The sequence below is a fragment of the Teleopsis dalmanni genome, chromosome 1 (assembly GCF_002237135.1).
Source record: "Teleopsis dalmanni isolate 2A chromosome 1, ASM223713v2, whole genome shotgun sequence".
NCBI classification, from domain to species: Eukaryota; Metazoa; Arthropoda; class Insecta; order Diptera; family Diopsidae; genus Teleopsis; species Teleopsis dalmanni.
Genome location: NC_051846.1, coordinates 158,770,873 through 158,788,007, shown reverse-complemented (window position 1 = coordinate 158,788,007; position 17,135 = coordinate 158,770,873). Strand labels below are relative to the sequence as shown.

The 17,135-nt window shown below is 31.7% G+C and overlaps 1 protein-coding gene across 1 annotated transcript in view; it reads left to right on the top strand.

The window, feature by feature from the left end:
- Nucleotides 1–16,917, top strand: part of LOC119669602 — a 247,041-nt gene extending 230,124 nt beyond the window's left edge. Inside the window, exons 5-11 of the mRNA XM_038079572.1 lie at nucleotides 9,945–10,303; nucleotides 10,373–10,826; nucleotides 11,075–12,460; nucleotides 12,539–14,469; nucleotides 14,532–14,691; nucleotides 14,754–14,922; nucleotides 16,520–16,917. Coding sequence (XP_037935500.1) covers nucleotides 9,945–10,303; nucleotides 10,373–10,826; nucleotides 11,075–12,460; nucleotides 12,539–14,469; nucleotides 14,532–14,691; nucleotides 14,754–14,922; nucleotides 16,520–16,724 — 4,664 coding nt within the window. The 3' untranslated portion in view covers nucleotides 16,725–16,917. The remainder of the gene's footprint in view (nucleotides 1–9,944; nucleotides 10,304–10,372; nucleotides 10,827–11,074; nucleotides 12,461–12,538; nucleotides 14,470–14,531; nucleotides 14,692–14,753; nucleotides 14,923–16,519) is intronic.
- The last annotated feature ends 218 nt before the right edge of the window (nucleotides 16,918–17,135 follow it).

Sequence of the window (17,135 nt, the reverse complement as noted above, 5' to 3'; positions counted from 1 at the left end):
AAATACTTATTCCATAAATGGAAAGATTATAGTAGGTACGCAGAAAGTTCACATACCTTTAATTCGTTTTTTACTATCAATTTGTTTTTATTCAAATTAATTAATTATTTAAGAAAAAAAAATTTTTATTGATATTTAAAAAATATGGCTATGCCCTTTTATTATTGATTTTTGGAGTTTTCTTGAAATTAATGATGTTTAGGTGATTTTTAAAATTTCTCTATTTTTTAATGTTTTTTTTTTTTTTGTTTATGTTACATTGATGATAATATTATGTATCACATATGTTACACAAAACGGATGTGAGAAAATAATCTTTTTTCTGCTTGAAAAATTCCAACCTTCCAAAATATGAAATCAAAAATATCAATTATCGTAAATTAAAAATCTACACAATGGGGGGTTTCTTCGGTTACATGCCTATTTAAGTAGACAGTCGAATAGGCTTAGCAATTTATCAAATTTGTTCTGGCAAGTTTTGTTAATTGAATGTTTTGATACAATATTATCTGAGAATCAATTCGTCAGACAAAATAGTGTTTGGGTTAATAAGAACAAAAAAAAAACAAAAACAAAAAATTGAGTCCAAAATACTGACCGTGTGGTCTTATACTTAATTAAATTAGAATTTGTTCTGCTCTATTATTAATTATGACTAGATGATAACTAGTTTATAATGGTAGAGTAAATTTATCGTAGTTGTTGTAGTAGTTGTTGAATTATAAATATTATTATTTAACATATTCTAACTATTGTATTAATTTAAATACTTAACCGATATAAGTTAATTTTAAGCATCAAAGGTCAGTGAACTCACGAAAGAGTAATAGGTTATCGAAATGTTATTTTGTAATTTTAAATGTAATTAATATCTACTTATTATCAAAACTACACTTCTTACAATTTAACACAAATTATATTAGATAATATGAAGTACTTACGATAAATAACATTATTGAATATATTGAAAGCTATTTTCAAAACCAGTACTATATCAAGCCTAGATTTCTATTAACATCACGATCTCTATATCAAACACGAATTGAGACTATCTAACCCCTTTCATCAAAAGGCTTAGGAAAGTCAAAAATATTGTGTGTAAAGAAGCTCGAAATTATAAATATAGCTTAAAAGTTATGCTAAACGTTTTTATAAGACATAGAGATCTCAAAAGCAAATCTGGTTTCCCCTTAAAGAGATCTCTCCAGCTTTAGAAATACTGTCTAAAAATATTATGGCGAAATTTTATATAGAACAGACAATCAGTTTAATAATTTTCTGTAGGTATTATAATCAGGTATCTTTATTAGTTATGTTAGCCAAAAGACTTAGACATAATCTCAGGCATAATCTCTTCTTCCGAAATATTATTCGTAATAGGTTACCATATCTCTTATGATTCACTGATCTATATATTCTTGGTCGTTACTGTTCTTAGGTTAATCAATGTTGTTATAATAAACCTTAGCGGGCTATTGAGCAGATAACATTAAAGGAATAACAAATATGTATACATTGCTTAGAATGTGGTTGGGTAATAGAAGTGTGAAAGGAGAGAGAATTGTTTGTGAAATAAGAGATGATTGGAGATTTAAAAGATTTAAATTGAAGGTAACCAAGTTTGGGGCCGAGAAACCTAATCACTTCTAAATTTATCAATCGCAGGTTTAAGTACTGCTCAAGTTAAGAGTTGAACAAGATGAATATATGGGATAGGACAGTTATAGATAGTTACTTCGTTACTGTTTTTAACAAATATATCGTTTATTAACAAATGCGTAATGTACAGTACAATGCCTGATGTACAGTACGTTCCGACGTATGTGCAACAATAATTACCATTTTTCATACCAAATCCATACAAAAATGTGTACATCTGATTCAATAATTATTAGCTCAAATATATTATTTGTTACTTTAGTAAATAAAGTTAGGGGGTTTTTTTGGTGAATTCTAAAAAAATTAAAACTTCTTTCGTTTTTCTTCCAATTTTAATTTTTTTATTAGATACAAAGTCTTAGTATAGATGGTAGAAAGTGATTCGTGTCGAATCATGACTCTGTCATGAGGAGAAGAAAGCATCAGAAGATGTTCTATGCAACAGCGCCAAGACTTGACTAACTTGGAAGCGGACTTTTGGTTCCTAATCAAATAGGTTTATATTGAGTCCACAGCAATTACGAGATTTATAAATAGTCTAGAATTGTTTTAGTTGGGTGCACAATAAAGTCACACCTCTTTATAGCAAATCTCCCTATAAGGAAGTTTTTTTGAAGACAGTGATTTTTTATATTTTTTCATATATTTAAACCTCTCTATAATGAAGACCTTTCTATAACGAAGTTTTTTGCAGGCACCAATGACACCTACGTTATAGAGAGGTTTGACTGTAGATCTTTTAGATCAAGGTGCATTCATAACCTATCATTCAATAATAATAATTATAATTCTTACTCTATTATTATATATAAATCAAAAGTTTCAAATCTATGACATAAAATGTTTCAATCTGCTTAGAATCGACAATCAATATCCTTATTCTTGCTTAAAGTACACATAGCTCTACTTTAAGATTAATTTCCAATCTTTGTTGTAGTTAAGGTTTTAAGCCATGACCAACAATTAAACAACCAAAACTAAATCGAAATGCAAACAAACAAATTTGTTCATTAATGTTTCGTTCATTGTTTCTGTTTTTCATTTCAATTACCGACTTCATCCTGCCACTTCCGCTGCTATTGCCTTTAGCCGCTTACATTTCGAATTTTATTGCTTTCGAGTCCAACTTCCCTTTCAAGTATGCCGTAAATGTTAAGCAATATTAGAGACCCAAAAAGTAAAATAAAATTGAAAATACAAAGCACAAAATCAACAATTCATGGGAAAATACAAATACAAATACAAACAGAAATACAGAAATACAGAAACCCAGAATTTTATTACCATTTAAGCATGTTTTGATTTTTATTGTCAACACATTTCAATTACGATTCAACCGCAAATGCTTCCATTTCTTTCGTACATGCCACAATCCCGCATTCCCACATTCCCACATTTTCATGTTCCGACTTTTAAATCGGAACTGCAACTATCGCAATGGACAAATGGAAGTGAAACAGAGTGAAACAGATTGCGTGTGTGTCGTGACAGCAATACAATCTAGCCTTGAAATTAGTCATAACAATGAATTTTGGGGAAAAAATATCATTAACATTTTGACACTTGCTTTCTTGGCTTGTTATCGATGCATTTTGGACACATTTTCGACACATCGACTCCTATCTTGAACGTTTTAACCTTTTACATATGTTTTGAACGCCCACATACGCACGCAGAACATACCCACCTATAATGTCTACAAAAAACCAAAAACCTTAGTAATATTTTCTACATGTATGTATATCATGTTTGTATGTATGTATGTAAAAAGACGAATGAGTATATTCTACATAAATACCGAATAATTGAATGTTATTTATCATTTAATTTTTTTTTATTTTATTTTTTTTGTCATGTTTTTTTTTACTCTTTAATGTACAAACAAATTTTCATAAATGTTGTTGGATTTGTAGCTATCGGAGTCACGATATCGTGATACTAAATTAATATCATTGAAATTGAAGGTGGGCTGGGTTTTGGGTTTAACCAGTAGCTCTGCCTATCGATTTGTTTGCCTTTGAGCTATTTGAGTGTATGAAGCGTGTAATTGGCAGGATACACAATTTTTAATTATTTTCGAAATTTCATGCTCGCACACATAACAATCTAACAATCGTAAGCGATTAAAGTCACTGCTATTCTATTTTCCCCATTAAAATGCTATTAGTACTGAAGTACTCTTCACAACGAAATTGATGAGGTGTTATCGAAATGACTTCATTTCAACTTTTTTTTTATTCCCTCATAAACTGTTGCTGACATTAAGTGTTTACACTTTTAATACTAGTGATTAGTTGGAAAAAAAAAATACAGAAGTGGCTCATAAACAAAAAAAACCGCCTCTATAGTCCTTAAACTCAAAAATATGTCATCAATTAATTACAATTATGTGATGTTTACTATAGATGGAAATATTTTAAATTAAAAATTCGGAACGGGTATATAAAAAGGCTCGATATGACACGCACTCGTTCTTAAAATCAATAATTTAAATAGGTCATCATTTAAGAACAATTAAGTAAACGTAGATATAATGTAAACTTTATGCTAAGCTAATACTGAATATTCAAATATTTATACAGAAGTTTTCTTTAAAATTTCTTAAGCATTTTGTGGTACCTATTGCTTGCTCGTACTATTTTGGTACGGTTAGCTGGCACTTTTGCTAGTTTTTAGAATTAGTTTTTGTGAAATTGATGTTCTTGTTCTATCTATTTTTGTAGCTCTGGCTTTTGCTTATTTTACTCCATATGTTTGAGATAACTTGAGCACAAAGTACTGGAGTAGAATAAATGGGTTTACTTTGCTATTGATATAAATTAAAATCCAATATTTATATGCCATACCCAACTACTTTAGTATATCTTGTCGCAGATTTTTTTTCATCTTTATTTAAAACAGTTCGAATGATAGCTCAGAGTTTTTATAAATTAATAAAAATAAAAATTATTATTATTAAGTGAAAATACTACTATGGATATGTAATATGTACCATATGTCATATGTAACAATACCATAATACGTTACGTTTCAAATGATCTATTGTACTAATTCGAATTGTGCCCTTAATCCTTTAATGACGCAAACGGTTTTATTATGTTACCATTAAATACGTTTGTTTTGAGATTGTTTATCGAAAATTTTAAAGCATAAAGGGAAATTTGTTCGTTTTATCTCACAAGTAAACACCTCCGAAGATTAAAGGACTTTGATGTGAAACAGCCTGTATATATATTAAATAAATACTTAATATTAACAATATATTAATATTAATGTTCAATATATTAATTTGAATAAGACTAGAATCAATTCTGATTTCGCTGGCATATATGGAGTTTCTTTTTTCTATCAAAGTTGTTTTTGTACTTATTATCAAACACCAAGCTACTTTTGTAAGCAGCTTTTTATGAGTAGTTCAAAATAGGGTTGCGGTTTATACTTAATTATTCTGTAAAATATTGTCCTCTGTTATTTTCGAACTCTTGAGCCTAAACCGTAATTATATAAATTTTTTCGCTGATAAACCGTTGAAAGCAAGCACCAACTTTCTTCCCTATTCTTTCTTACACTATCATCACCTATTCACATCCTTACTCATATATACGTCTTTGTGATTCCTTTAATGTTATCTGCTTGATAGACCCCTACGGGTTACAATTACAACAACAGCAGCATCTTTCCAACCCAAATTTTCTCAGCGAAAACGAAAAATCATTTCTTATCGCACTTAATTGTAAATTACATAAATACTTGCGAGATTTAAATGCTTGATTTATTGTATGAGTGATTTAAAATTTTTGAGCTATAAAACGTCCGTAGTTAAACTACGATATCTTCTCACTATTATAAAGAATATCTGAACATGCGATTGAGTTGGAAGTTAAATTTTTTGTAATTGTTATTTCTTTAATGGTTTACAAATTAAATTTTTTTAATAGCACTCTTCTCTAATTGTTATAATGCTTACTCTTAACTTTAAGCTTAGATTAATTTTTCCAATAAAAGTGAAATCCATTTTCTGAGACTACTAAATATACAATCTTACATCGCCAACAATTCAATATTATGTCTCCAACATTAAACAATTTATGTCCATCACAGATTGTCTATCACCTGTATCAGATAAATCACCTTTAGTGAAGATAATCTAACAATAATCGATGAATACTCACTTTCGTATTCTATTACAATTTAGGACCAACCTTAATTCGCTCATCCATCAAAGATCAAAAGGTTATTTAGGTTACGAGTATTTACATTACGAAAAGATAAAATTTTATTTCAGTTGCTTTGGACTTTTCAAAAAAAATTTTCCCACTGCAACTTAAGGAAACGAATAAACTTTTCAAAATTTTTTTTAAAAAGTTTCTTTTATTTATTATTTTTGTTATAAAAATTTATGGCAACATAAAATATTGCCTCAATAAGCGTGTGTCGGCATGTCAACGTCGGTGCAACAAGGCATCAGCCAGCAAAAGCTGCAGGAAACAAAAATACCAAAATTAAATGTAAAAAATCACAGGAGCATCATGTAACCAACCAACCAACCTACTAGTGAACCAGCCAAGTTGATGGTTCCAATTGCTTTGTTGTAGTATACGAGTACCTGTTTTACGTAAGATTTTATGAGCAGTTAAGTTGAGCCAACATAAAACTACTTGTTTGCGCTGAAAAGTGCAAAAAACAAAACTACATACTCCGTTAAGCATGCGCAAAACAGTGAACATATTCGTAAATTGCATTCACAAAAACAGTAAATTCCAAAACAACAACTGCAACAACAAAAACAGCAACAGCATCAGCAACAACATCAGCAACAGCAACAGCATCAATTTAACATACAACTAGTCCATATGCAAGTGCTTTAGCGAAGATACAGGGAGTAAATCAATGGAGTTGTGATGTTTATCAGATTATATAAATTTAAAAATGGTTGGGGATATCGTTCCCGGTTTTTAAATATATTAAATCTCAACCTATAAAAGCAAGTGGTGTCTTTGTAAATCTGAATGTAAATGTTTCTTTACCTCTACAAATAGTCCAAATTCTTAACACGGAAGAGACCTCCTCAACTACAATTATAGTAGGCACATTAAGTATTACTCTGACCAAAGTATAGAGCTGTTCCCTTCGTTGATAGTCAACAACTTCACGATAAAGAAAAATCTAACTTACTTACTTAGCCATTATAGACGTCAGTCGTTATTGACCACGTCGAGTTGCCTCCGGCAGCCAGCCCGATTAGTTGCTTGCAGTCGTCAGTTGGTAGTATCGAGCGCCCCCAAATCGCACCTTCCACCGAAGATGCAGACGTCCTCTAACGCATTTTGCACCTGTGGGTATTGAATCAAACGCTTACCCTTTATTAAATTCCGTACGCATATAGTTAGGTATTTGCTTTCTATAGAAAATATCTATTAAGATCCCAGTGCTTCCTTTCTATTGAAAATTTGCATTATTAATATCTTGTTTTTATAGCTGTTATAGTAATTTTTGAAATTACATATTGTGAAGAACATCATTTTCAACTGCTATTCTTCACTTCCAATGAAGCGTAGCGGTCACAACATTTCGAATATATTGAATATATTTTGCGTACATGTCTCCAGTCTTCGAGATATGTACGCAAAATGTTTTTGAAGACATTTCGGTGATTTGTTCGAAAATGTCTTCGAAGATCGTCATTCATTTGGATCAATTGATTTTCAGGCATGCATCCATATCTTCGAGACGTCTTCGATGACCGATCGAACCATTTCCTACTGGGTTTTTCTGCTATAATATATTGGGTAGTATAACCAGTGCTGCTTTTAAAGACCAACTGTCGTCATTCATCGGTTTTTTTTTTCAATTATATATCAGTATAGGGTTAGACACCTACAAAATCATCATTCAATCAAATCACCTATAAATTACCATTGTTATTAAGATCCATACCAGAAGACATTGTGACAGTTGTTGAGAAAAGTAGATTTGTTGTTATGTTCCCATATTAACTTTCAGTAGTGTTACCACTTATATTTATATCTTTACTAGAACATCATTGTATATTTAAGATCATGCGTGATGAACTTAAACACTATCGATTTGTTGATTTTTTTTGGTAGCAGATCACCTGTTTCAAAGCAAAGAATCATTCTTACTATATCTAATCTGATGCAAATAAACTTGAGATGTGAATTACAAGTTATTTAACTCTGATGTTATTGGCTTGGGAAACCATATCAGTAATTAGGCTATCACCGGTATGCACCCAGAATCAGTGAGGCACTTAATAAATCTCTTATCACTGCTGGGTAGTGCTTTTCAATAAGAATAACTCTCTTTTTTAATTCCATTTAATTAGAATAATTTAACAATTAACAAGTAATAACTATAAATAACAAATAATTACTTTAATTTTGTTCAACTTATCATGTTTTGTTTAGTTCTAATCTCAACTCACCCTGTATATATGTACGAGTTCAAGCTCATACGTGAATATAAAACAATTCACAGCGATCTTAAAATACTGATTAAGCTGCTGTTGCTATAATTTTTGTTGTTAAAACAAAAATTGTTGGTGCAAAAGTTACAGTTACCGCCGTTGCACACTGACAACACCAACAATTCGAACAACAACAACAATAACAACTAAATGCTGTTACTACTGTATCTGGATCATTGATATATCAAATGAAAAATCGCCGCAACCATCGCCAATTCATATCAGATCAGCATGCAATGATAGGCTATTTCGGCAGGCAGTTAATATAACAGCAAAACCAACAGCAACAACAACAGCACACATCCAACTGTTGCAATTTCAACTGCAACATTTAGCTGAAAGCAGCAATTTATTTTGCAGCTTTTTTGACTGCATAAATGCATTTTTATTTGCCGCCTAAACGTAATAGGGAATTGTGTGCGGTTTTCGGGCGATTTCCAATTCAAGATCTTACTCTTTAAATACCCTCTCCGCTCCACTGAGTAAATTCCCAAAATTAAAAACTGAACAAATCTTTTCAATTTATTCATTAAACATGCAAAGCTAATTTAAAGTTTTTTTTAAAATTTTTTTTTGTTTTATAATTTGTTTTTTTTATTTTGTGATTATATTCCCTGACTATTTTTATTTCAATAAGAAACGGCAATATTTATTATTTTTTATTATGGAACTTTCACTTTTTTGTGAAGTTGTAACATCTTTTGACCGAAACAATAACAAACACACTTGTGTATATACATTACATATAAAGCAGATGCATTTTTTATGTGTACACAGTGTATACTTGTACTGGTTTTTCTATAATATATAGTATGTATCTGCAGTATATAATCGGCACGATTACCGAGATGGCCGATTAGAGTCAGCCATCTCGGCTGAACAACTTTTCCAACTACGATATAAGCTGATATAGCTTACTTCTTGAAATATCAGGATTTACTTGTTAATACTTGGTGGTTTTTATGTAAAAATTCAGAGCCCGATATCTTAAAATTGATATACATTGACATATAGCGTAGTGAAACAGTTGCTCAAGAAATAGTTGTCTCTTTAAAATCCATTGTTAAATAAGCGTAGCCGGAAATATAATCACACTGGATTTATATATGTGTACTTAAGTTTAGGGATTTTACATATTAGTTGATATACTCTACTAATACGACCTTTGGAACTCTTAGTGCCGATTTCACAGTCGTAACTTAAGTCTTATTACTGTCTAAATACAAACTAAGTCAGACAAGTTAATGACTTAAGCTTGATTTAAATCAATATTGAAACTTAAGTTACAACTGTGAATCAGCCCTTAATCGTAGTAATTTATTAGACTAGATGATTCATTCAAGCACTTTTTTTTGTTTGAAATTTAAATGTTTGAAATTATACAAACTTATCATTTTTTATGATAACAATAAGTATAAGAAGTTGACATGAAGTTGACTTACAAGTTTACATGAATTAGTAAATACTCTTCTAACTCGAAATTATGTTTCATTCAAGCATTTTTTTATTATGCTATTTATTATACAAACCGTTATATTACTCAATAATAATAATATTATAAAAACTTTTATCAATTGACTACAAAGTCATATATATATATTAAATATATTAAAATATATATTTTAAATACATATGTATACTACAAAATTTTAAAGAAAGTAAATATATACGACACTGTCAATCTCACCATTTAAGTAAGCCATTATGTTATATTATTACTCTATTTTATTTGCATAGCAAATCTATACCAAAACTTCATAACAATTAATAATTTTAATTAATTTTATTTGTCTTACAGGCTATTATCAACCTGCTGGCCCATTGATCTCACCGCACGTATTACCACCAGTTGCAGTTGCACCACCCTTACCGCCACCCCCTAATGTGCCACATTTATCAAGCAGCTCCACTAAGAAACAACAAATACCTACACCACTTGGTTCCGATCCGGAACATTTACCACCACAATCAGGAACAAGTGCAGATAGTGCAGATGGTGATGTACTTATAACAGGCGGAGATTTGACACCATTCCGTTATCCTCCACCACAAAGCGGAAGTTCGAGTGGTACAACTACCACTTCGCATCATCAAACATCAGCAGCACAATCCCAACATCAACAACAACAATGCGACAACCTTTTGCGTTACTTTCAAGTAAATTAAATCAAAAAATTTCTTTTTTAAAAACTTTATTTTTATTTTATTTTTTTATATTATTTAAAGGGTTCGCAACGTCCTATGCATGCGCAAATGCACTATTCAACAGCATATCCGCCTAACTATTACTCACCATATCCGGGTGAGGCGATGTGCTACTCTCCGCCTGCTTATCAAACCTATTTCCCAAGTAAAGTTTATCAGAGTGCACCGCCACCACCACCTCCTTCAGCATATCGGCGTTATACATTTTATCAACCCGGACCACCGCATCCGCCTTCCGTTGAATTATACGACCAAGCACCCCCTCCTCCCTCGGCTAGTAGTGGTCAGGCCGGCCCTCCACCAACACAGCCACCACCACCACCTACAGGGACACAGCTAGTACCGGCTGGACCGGCTGCACATACACAGCATTTGGAGCATTATCCAGGACCGCCGGGTTATTATACCAGCTATAGTCCTGGAGGCGGTGCTACAGGACAGTGTTATACTAGAAGTATACAGGGACCTTATATGGGTAAGGAAAAGTATGGTTCTTAAAAAAAATCACCATTCATAATATACTTGTCAATACAATCTCAACGTATTAACTTTACATTAACTTTGTTATGTGTAATTTTTTTTTTCTGAATAGTTCATTTTATAATTTATTTTATATTGTAAAACAAACTTCTACGTCATTTCCATTTTTAATAATTAATTATAATATATAGAATTTTGAATTTTATCATATAATTTTTCGTGTTTTCTTTTAATAAAATAAAGAATATCCTCAATGTCCATGCCCAATGCCACAATCGTGTCCAAAAAACGTCAATACTGGGCCTCATACTGGTAGCAACAAGAGCGGCAACAACCTCAGCAGCAGCAACAACGGCAGTGCGCTGACGAGCAACGAAAAGAACAACAGCAACAACAAGATTATGAACATCAGCAAAATGAGCAACAACAACAACAATACTTCAATGAATCAGAAGAACGTCAACGACCAGCTCAACAATATAATTGTGAATGGCAACAGCAAGAAGATCAGCAATACAATTACGATTAATAATAATAGCAGCAACCATCAAAATTGTTCGTCAAATGTCAACAACAACACCAACAACAATGGCATAAGCAATGACATTACGTTGAGTACCGGTAGAGGCCCAGTTAAAAATATAATCCCATCTGCAGTAACGAATACAATAGCTACAACACAAGCTACATTAAATATTGAGCAGCTGAAACAGCATGACAACACAATTGAAGTGCTCGACGAGCACCATTTGGACTTACTGCAATCCGTGAAATCTGAACTGAACACAGATGATTCAGATAATAAAAGCCAATATGAAGAGAACGTGGTACAGCCACCGACACCGCCTGAAAGTTATGGCACTAATGATGAAAAACTTTTAGAGCCCTTTGAAAAGGATGTTGTAACGACAATTTCATTAGAAGAACGCTTGGAAGAGGCTATAGATAAATTGCCAATAGGCAATAAAAATACTGATAATATAACAGGCAATATTGAGGCTTATGATCTAACAACAACAACTAGAACGACAACTTTAACAGCGACAACAGCACCTCCAACTGTGACAGCAAACCCTATGCCAATAGTCCAGCAACAATTACCGCTTATAGGACGTAAAGCACGCATTGGCAAATCAATGGCCAGAGAAATGGTCTATGCTGGAGTTGCTGCACAGCAGCCAGCACTGCATGTACGTGCATTAGCAAATCAACATTCTGCTGCAGCAGCATCTACACCAAATGTTGTGAGCACATATGCACGTTCAACAAATCCACCAAACCTGACACAAGTGCCGATTTTATCTGCTAGTCAAACTCAAGCTGCAACCAAATGTAATGCTGGAAATGCTAGTCCCCTAACAACCTCACAAGCGCCTCTAGTATTAAAAGCTGAAATAAAAACTGAGAAAATCAAAATAGAAGAAGAAGACCTAGAAGCAATACTACAACAACCAATACAGTTAACTCAGAATGCGCCAGAACTAAAGATCAAGGAAGAACCAATTACTGACAGTGAAGTTACAAATGCCAGTGAACAAACAGTTACAAAAAATGGACTCTCTGAGTGTGTATTGCAGACAAACAGCTCTTCAGAGGAAGTAGTTCCAACAATTGTTCCCAGACCAGCAGGTATATATACATATTTTTTTAATTTCATTTATGGTATATAATTTATTATTATAATATTAACAACTTTCTATAATTTAGGTCGCATGCGCTTACTGCCAAGCTTGCAGCATCCCCCAACAATAAATTGTGACGTTGATCTCTCTACCACATCTGATGATGATGTGTTAGATTTGTGTCATAGCCCTTTGAATTCAATCGGCAATGGTCACAAGCGTATAAAAATATTGGAATTCAATAAAAATCAATGTAAGAAGTCTCCACCTAACAGCTATAAGAACCTTATCAAACAAGCTAAACCCAGAACTTACCTCTGTCTAAGCCGCAAAGCAGATAAACGCCATCGATATGGCAAATTACAAGGCAGGTTTTCGAAAACTAGCTCAGGGAATATCAATGTTAAACGAAGACAACTAATACTAACTGAACAACAGAAACAGAGGTTATTATTGCGTAAGAAAAAATTAAAGGCACTAGAGAGATGCAAAGAAGAAGCGAGAGAGAAGAAACGAGAAGCTGCAAGACAAAAACGTTTGGAACGTAAGAAAGCTACTGAAGCAGCATTACAGGCTGTTGTCAAAGAGGAAATTGCAGAAGAAGTTGAAACTGACAGTGATGTCATAATTAATCTGACAACGGAACATGTAGATAGGGCTATTAATCAAGGATCAGTTGAAAATGTTGCACCGACGCTGTCCATTTCACAACAACTTAAACTGAAATGCCTATCACAGCAGTCACCCACAACATCACCAAAACGCTCAAAACTAAAAAAACCTATTGTACAGTCACATGTGAACGATACTATAGATGCTGTAGCACGAGGTTATTTTTCAGAACCTGAAACAAGAGTCATCAATAATAGTAGAATTTGCACTGCTGACGATTATGGCGATGATACGAAAGTTGCAACTGAACGCAAGCAGAAGAAAACCAAAAAATCAAACACAGAGAAACGTTCCAAATCGGAAACTAAGAAACCACTTAAGAAAAGACTAATTGCCGCTGAATTAATTGGATTTGAAATTTCAAAGATGCAGCAAACACCTAATGGTATTCACGACTCTGCAGGTGTAGGGAACATCGATGTACAATTGAACAACTCTCACGTTGGATTCGGGACAAAAAGCACAGACGGCAGTTCAATAGATTCAATAAATTGCTTGGAATCAAAGAAAAAACAAACAAAAACTGTCTCAAAGTCAAAACAAATAACAAAAGTAAAAGCAACCAAAATCAAAAATGAAACAAAATCAAAAAAATTAGGTTTGAATAATACGTCAACAAGCACAAAATCAAGAAAATTAAAAAAGCAAACGAATAAAAAATCAAAAAATTCGAATGTTGTTCAGTTGAAAGAGACAGCACTATCACCACTCTCACCACCATCACCAGTGATAACCAATATCAATTCCACATACACTAATTCACAATTATCCAGTACAGATGTTAGTAATATTGTACATGACAATACTGAGAGTTCTTCCACTCCCGATTTGGTAATGACAAATGCAGAAGATATGCAATTGCATGAAACGAATAACAATGAATATGTAAAAACACCCACTATTGAACAACAAGCTAAAAACCAAGATAATAATTTGGCATTGGAAGAAGAAGCTGAAATGGAACAGGTACCCGAAAATAGGCTTGATGTGGATACACCATCTACAACCCCAAAACCAAATGTAGATGTTGTGTCAACGCATGCAGTCATTTCCACGACAACAACAGCAGCAACAGCACCACAACTCTCTTTACATTCCGATACATCTGTATTCCTACCACCTGCGCCACCCATGACAAGAGTAATTTGTCAGCATGTTGCAACAAAGCGATCACGTTCACGTTCCAAATTCGGTGTACGTAAACGCCCGAAACTGAGGCATTCCACAGTTTCATTTGAATTAGATGATACCCTACCACCGGCAACGCGCGGTGATGTTGTACCTAAATGGAATAATGGTTGGACTTGGGAAGGTGAACCCTTTCAGGGTGCTGTGTTTTTAAATGTAAATTATAATTTATAAACTATAGTATTTGTGTTAATGTAAATTATTTATCATTTTTATAGAGTGATGATCCACATGTTATCCGCACTTGTTATCCTGCTATGCGTCATTCTGAAGGTGATATCATACGTACCAGAGACTGTGTATTGCTTAAAGCAAATGAAGAAAATGAATTGCCATATGTGGCTAAGGTAGCACATTTATGGGAGAATCCAGAAGATGGTTAGTATTAATTATTGACTATTCTATAAAATATTTTAATAAAAATATTTGTTTTAATATAGGCGAAATGATGATGTCTCTGTTATGGTACTATCGACCGGAACATACTGAACAAGGTCGTCAATATAATGATAGCCCTGAAGAAGTATATGCTTCACGACATCGTGATCATAACTCAGTTGCATGCATTGAAGATAAATGTTACGTACTTACATTTAGCGAATACTGCAGGTACGTAACTGATTGATTAATTATTTTCATAAAATTTAAGATATTTATATAAAACTAATAATGTGATATTTTATTTCTTAATAGTATTATATTATTACTTTTATTAGGCCCATGTTATCTAGTGTCACGGGCACGTCAAAGTAAAAACTGTTGTTGCTTTCAAAGCAACAATTCAGTGTGAGAGAAAAAAGCAGACTCTGTATAACATGCATTTTCGATATAACACGAAAGTGTCAATTTTGACGTGTCCGCGACACTCTACTTAACATTAAATAAATAGTTTAAATATGATAGTTATAGTTATGACAGTAGTGAGTATTTTACTTAATAAAAATTATTGTATTTAATACAGAGGTTTCAAATAGTAGAGAATTGCAAGAACACAAATTTTTCTTTATTTTTTATTTATTGAATTTTTGACTGACGATACAGCTGTTTCAAGTATTACTAAATACCCATCATCTGACCCTATGCTTCAAATTTGGCAGGGTAGGAGATATTTACTGTCCCAAAAAATTATGTACGAATAATTAAATATAACATAAGAAATAATTCCAATAATAATAATAATAATTATGATGGGTATTTGGGAAGACATGAAACAGCTTTATCGTCGGCCAAACATCCAAATAACAAAAAAAAAAATTTTAAATTTTTGTTGTTGCAATTCACTACTGTTCGAAATCTCTCTAAAGATAATGCAGCCCGATCATTTCTAAAATCAGTAGAAATTTAAGTTAAAAACCCATTTACTTCGTTATATTTACTATTTTTTTTTAAAGCTCTTTACTATAAACTAAAATTACTTAACTATTACGTTAAGTTCAAAGTTTTATAGAAAAAATAAAATACTATTAAAATTAAATAGTGTTGACTATTTATCCATGCAAATCATTTTGATAAATATGCAAAATAATGTGTACAATTTCCCTTTCAGTAATAGCAAGAAATCTGCTGCCTGCCTTAAATAGCAAGAACTTGCTTGAAGTATAATCATAGACGAAATAGTTAACTCTCTTAGATAAACTTTTTGATATATTAGGTATATTAAGTAACTTAATTAAAATTCTATGACCCGAAGCCACCGTTTACCACCCCTAAAGGGATTTTACAAGCAGATCTAAGCAGATAATTGTTATGAACATCAACAACATGGTATCATATCGCTCAGCCATCCATTCTAACAAAATATGATTTAAAGTTTAATTGATTTAGATAACGTCTTAATATCTAACTGTACGAAAACTGTTATAAAAACTGATTTTAATACTTAATTTTAATCAAGTGTGGCATGGTTTTGTGTATAGGAAATATTTCTTATATAAAATTAATATTATAAACATTATTCTGTAATAATTTAGTAGTTCTTGTTATTATAAGAATATATAATTTTTATTAAACTGTATAGATTTATAAATAAATGTAAACTATATATAACATATGAACTATGTATATAAAATATATAAACTATATATATATATAAAACATATAAACTATATATATAAACTATCTAAATAAATATAGAACTACATAATACACTTATATTAAACGTTTTTTAAACTAACTAATATTGAATAAAAATGAATTTTAATTCTAGGTACCGTCGTCGATTACGTGCCACTGAAGAGGAAATGGAAGATATATCAATTGTACCAAAACGCCCAAATTATTACAGTACACCAACGGTGCCTGACAACACCAGTCCGGAATTAGTTATGTTCTGTCGTCGGGCCTATGAGTTTCGTATGAAACGGCTGCTAAAAACACCTAGCAAACAAGATTATATTGTAGTCAGAACCTAAGAAAATCACTACTATCTTCTCTATAAAATATAATAGGAAGATTAAGATATAATAGGAATTAAGAAAATAACAACTATTATAGAAAATCCTTAAATAATCACCTAATTTAAAAGGTGTTAAGTTATTAAATTAAAAAATATAAAAAACAATTCTAACAAGTACACAAGTATATACACAAAGAAAATTAAGTATTGAATTTTGATTATAATAAAAAATTGTTTCAGCATTTTTATATATAAAGAATTATGTATATATGTATAAATATGCATATGTATTTATATATATATATCATATATATTTTATACGATAATATTTAAAACACACAAAAGGGAAATATTTATTATGTTAAATAATTAGTTTTACTTATGGATTTTGTTATATTTGTTTTTACTCTTTTTTTTTGCATGAATA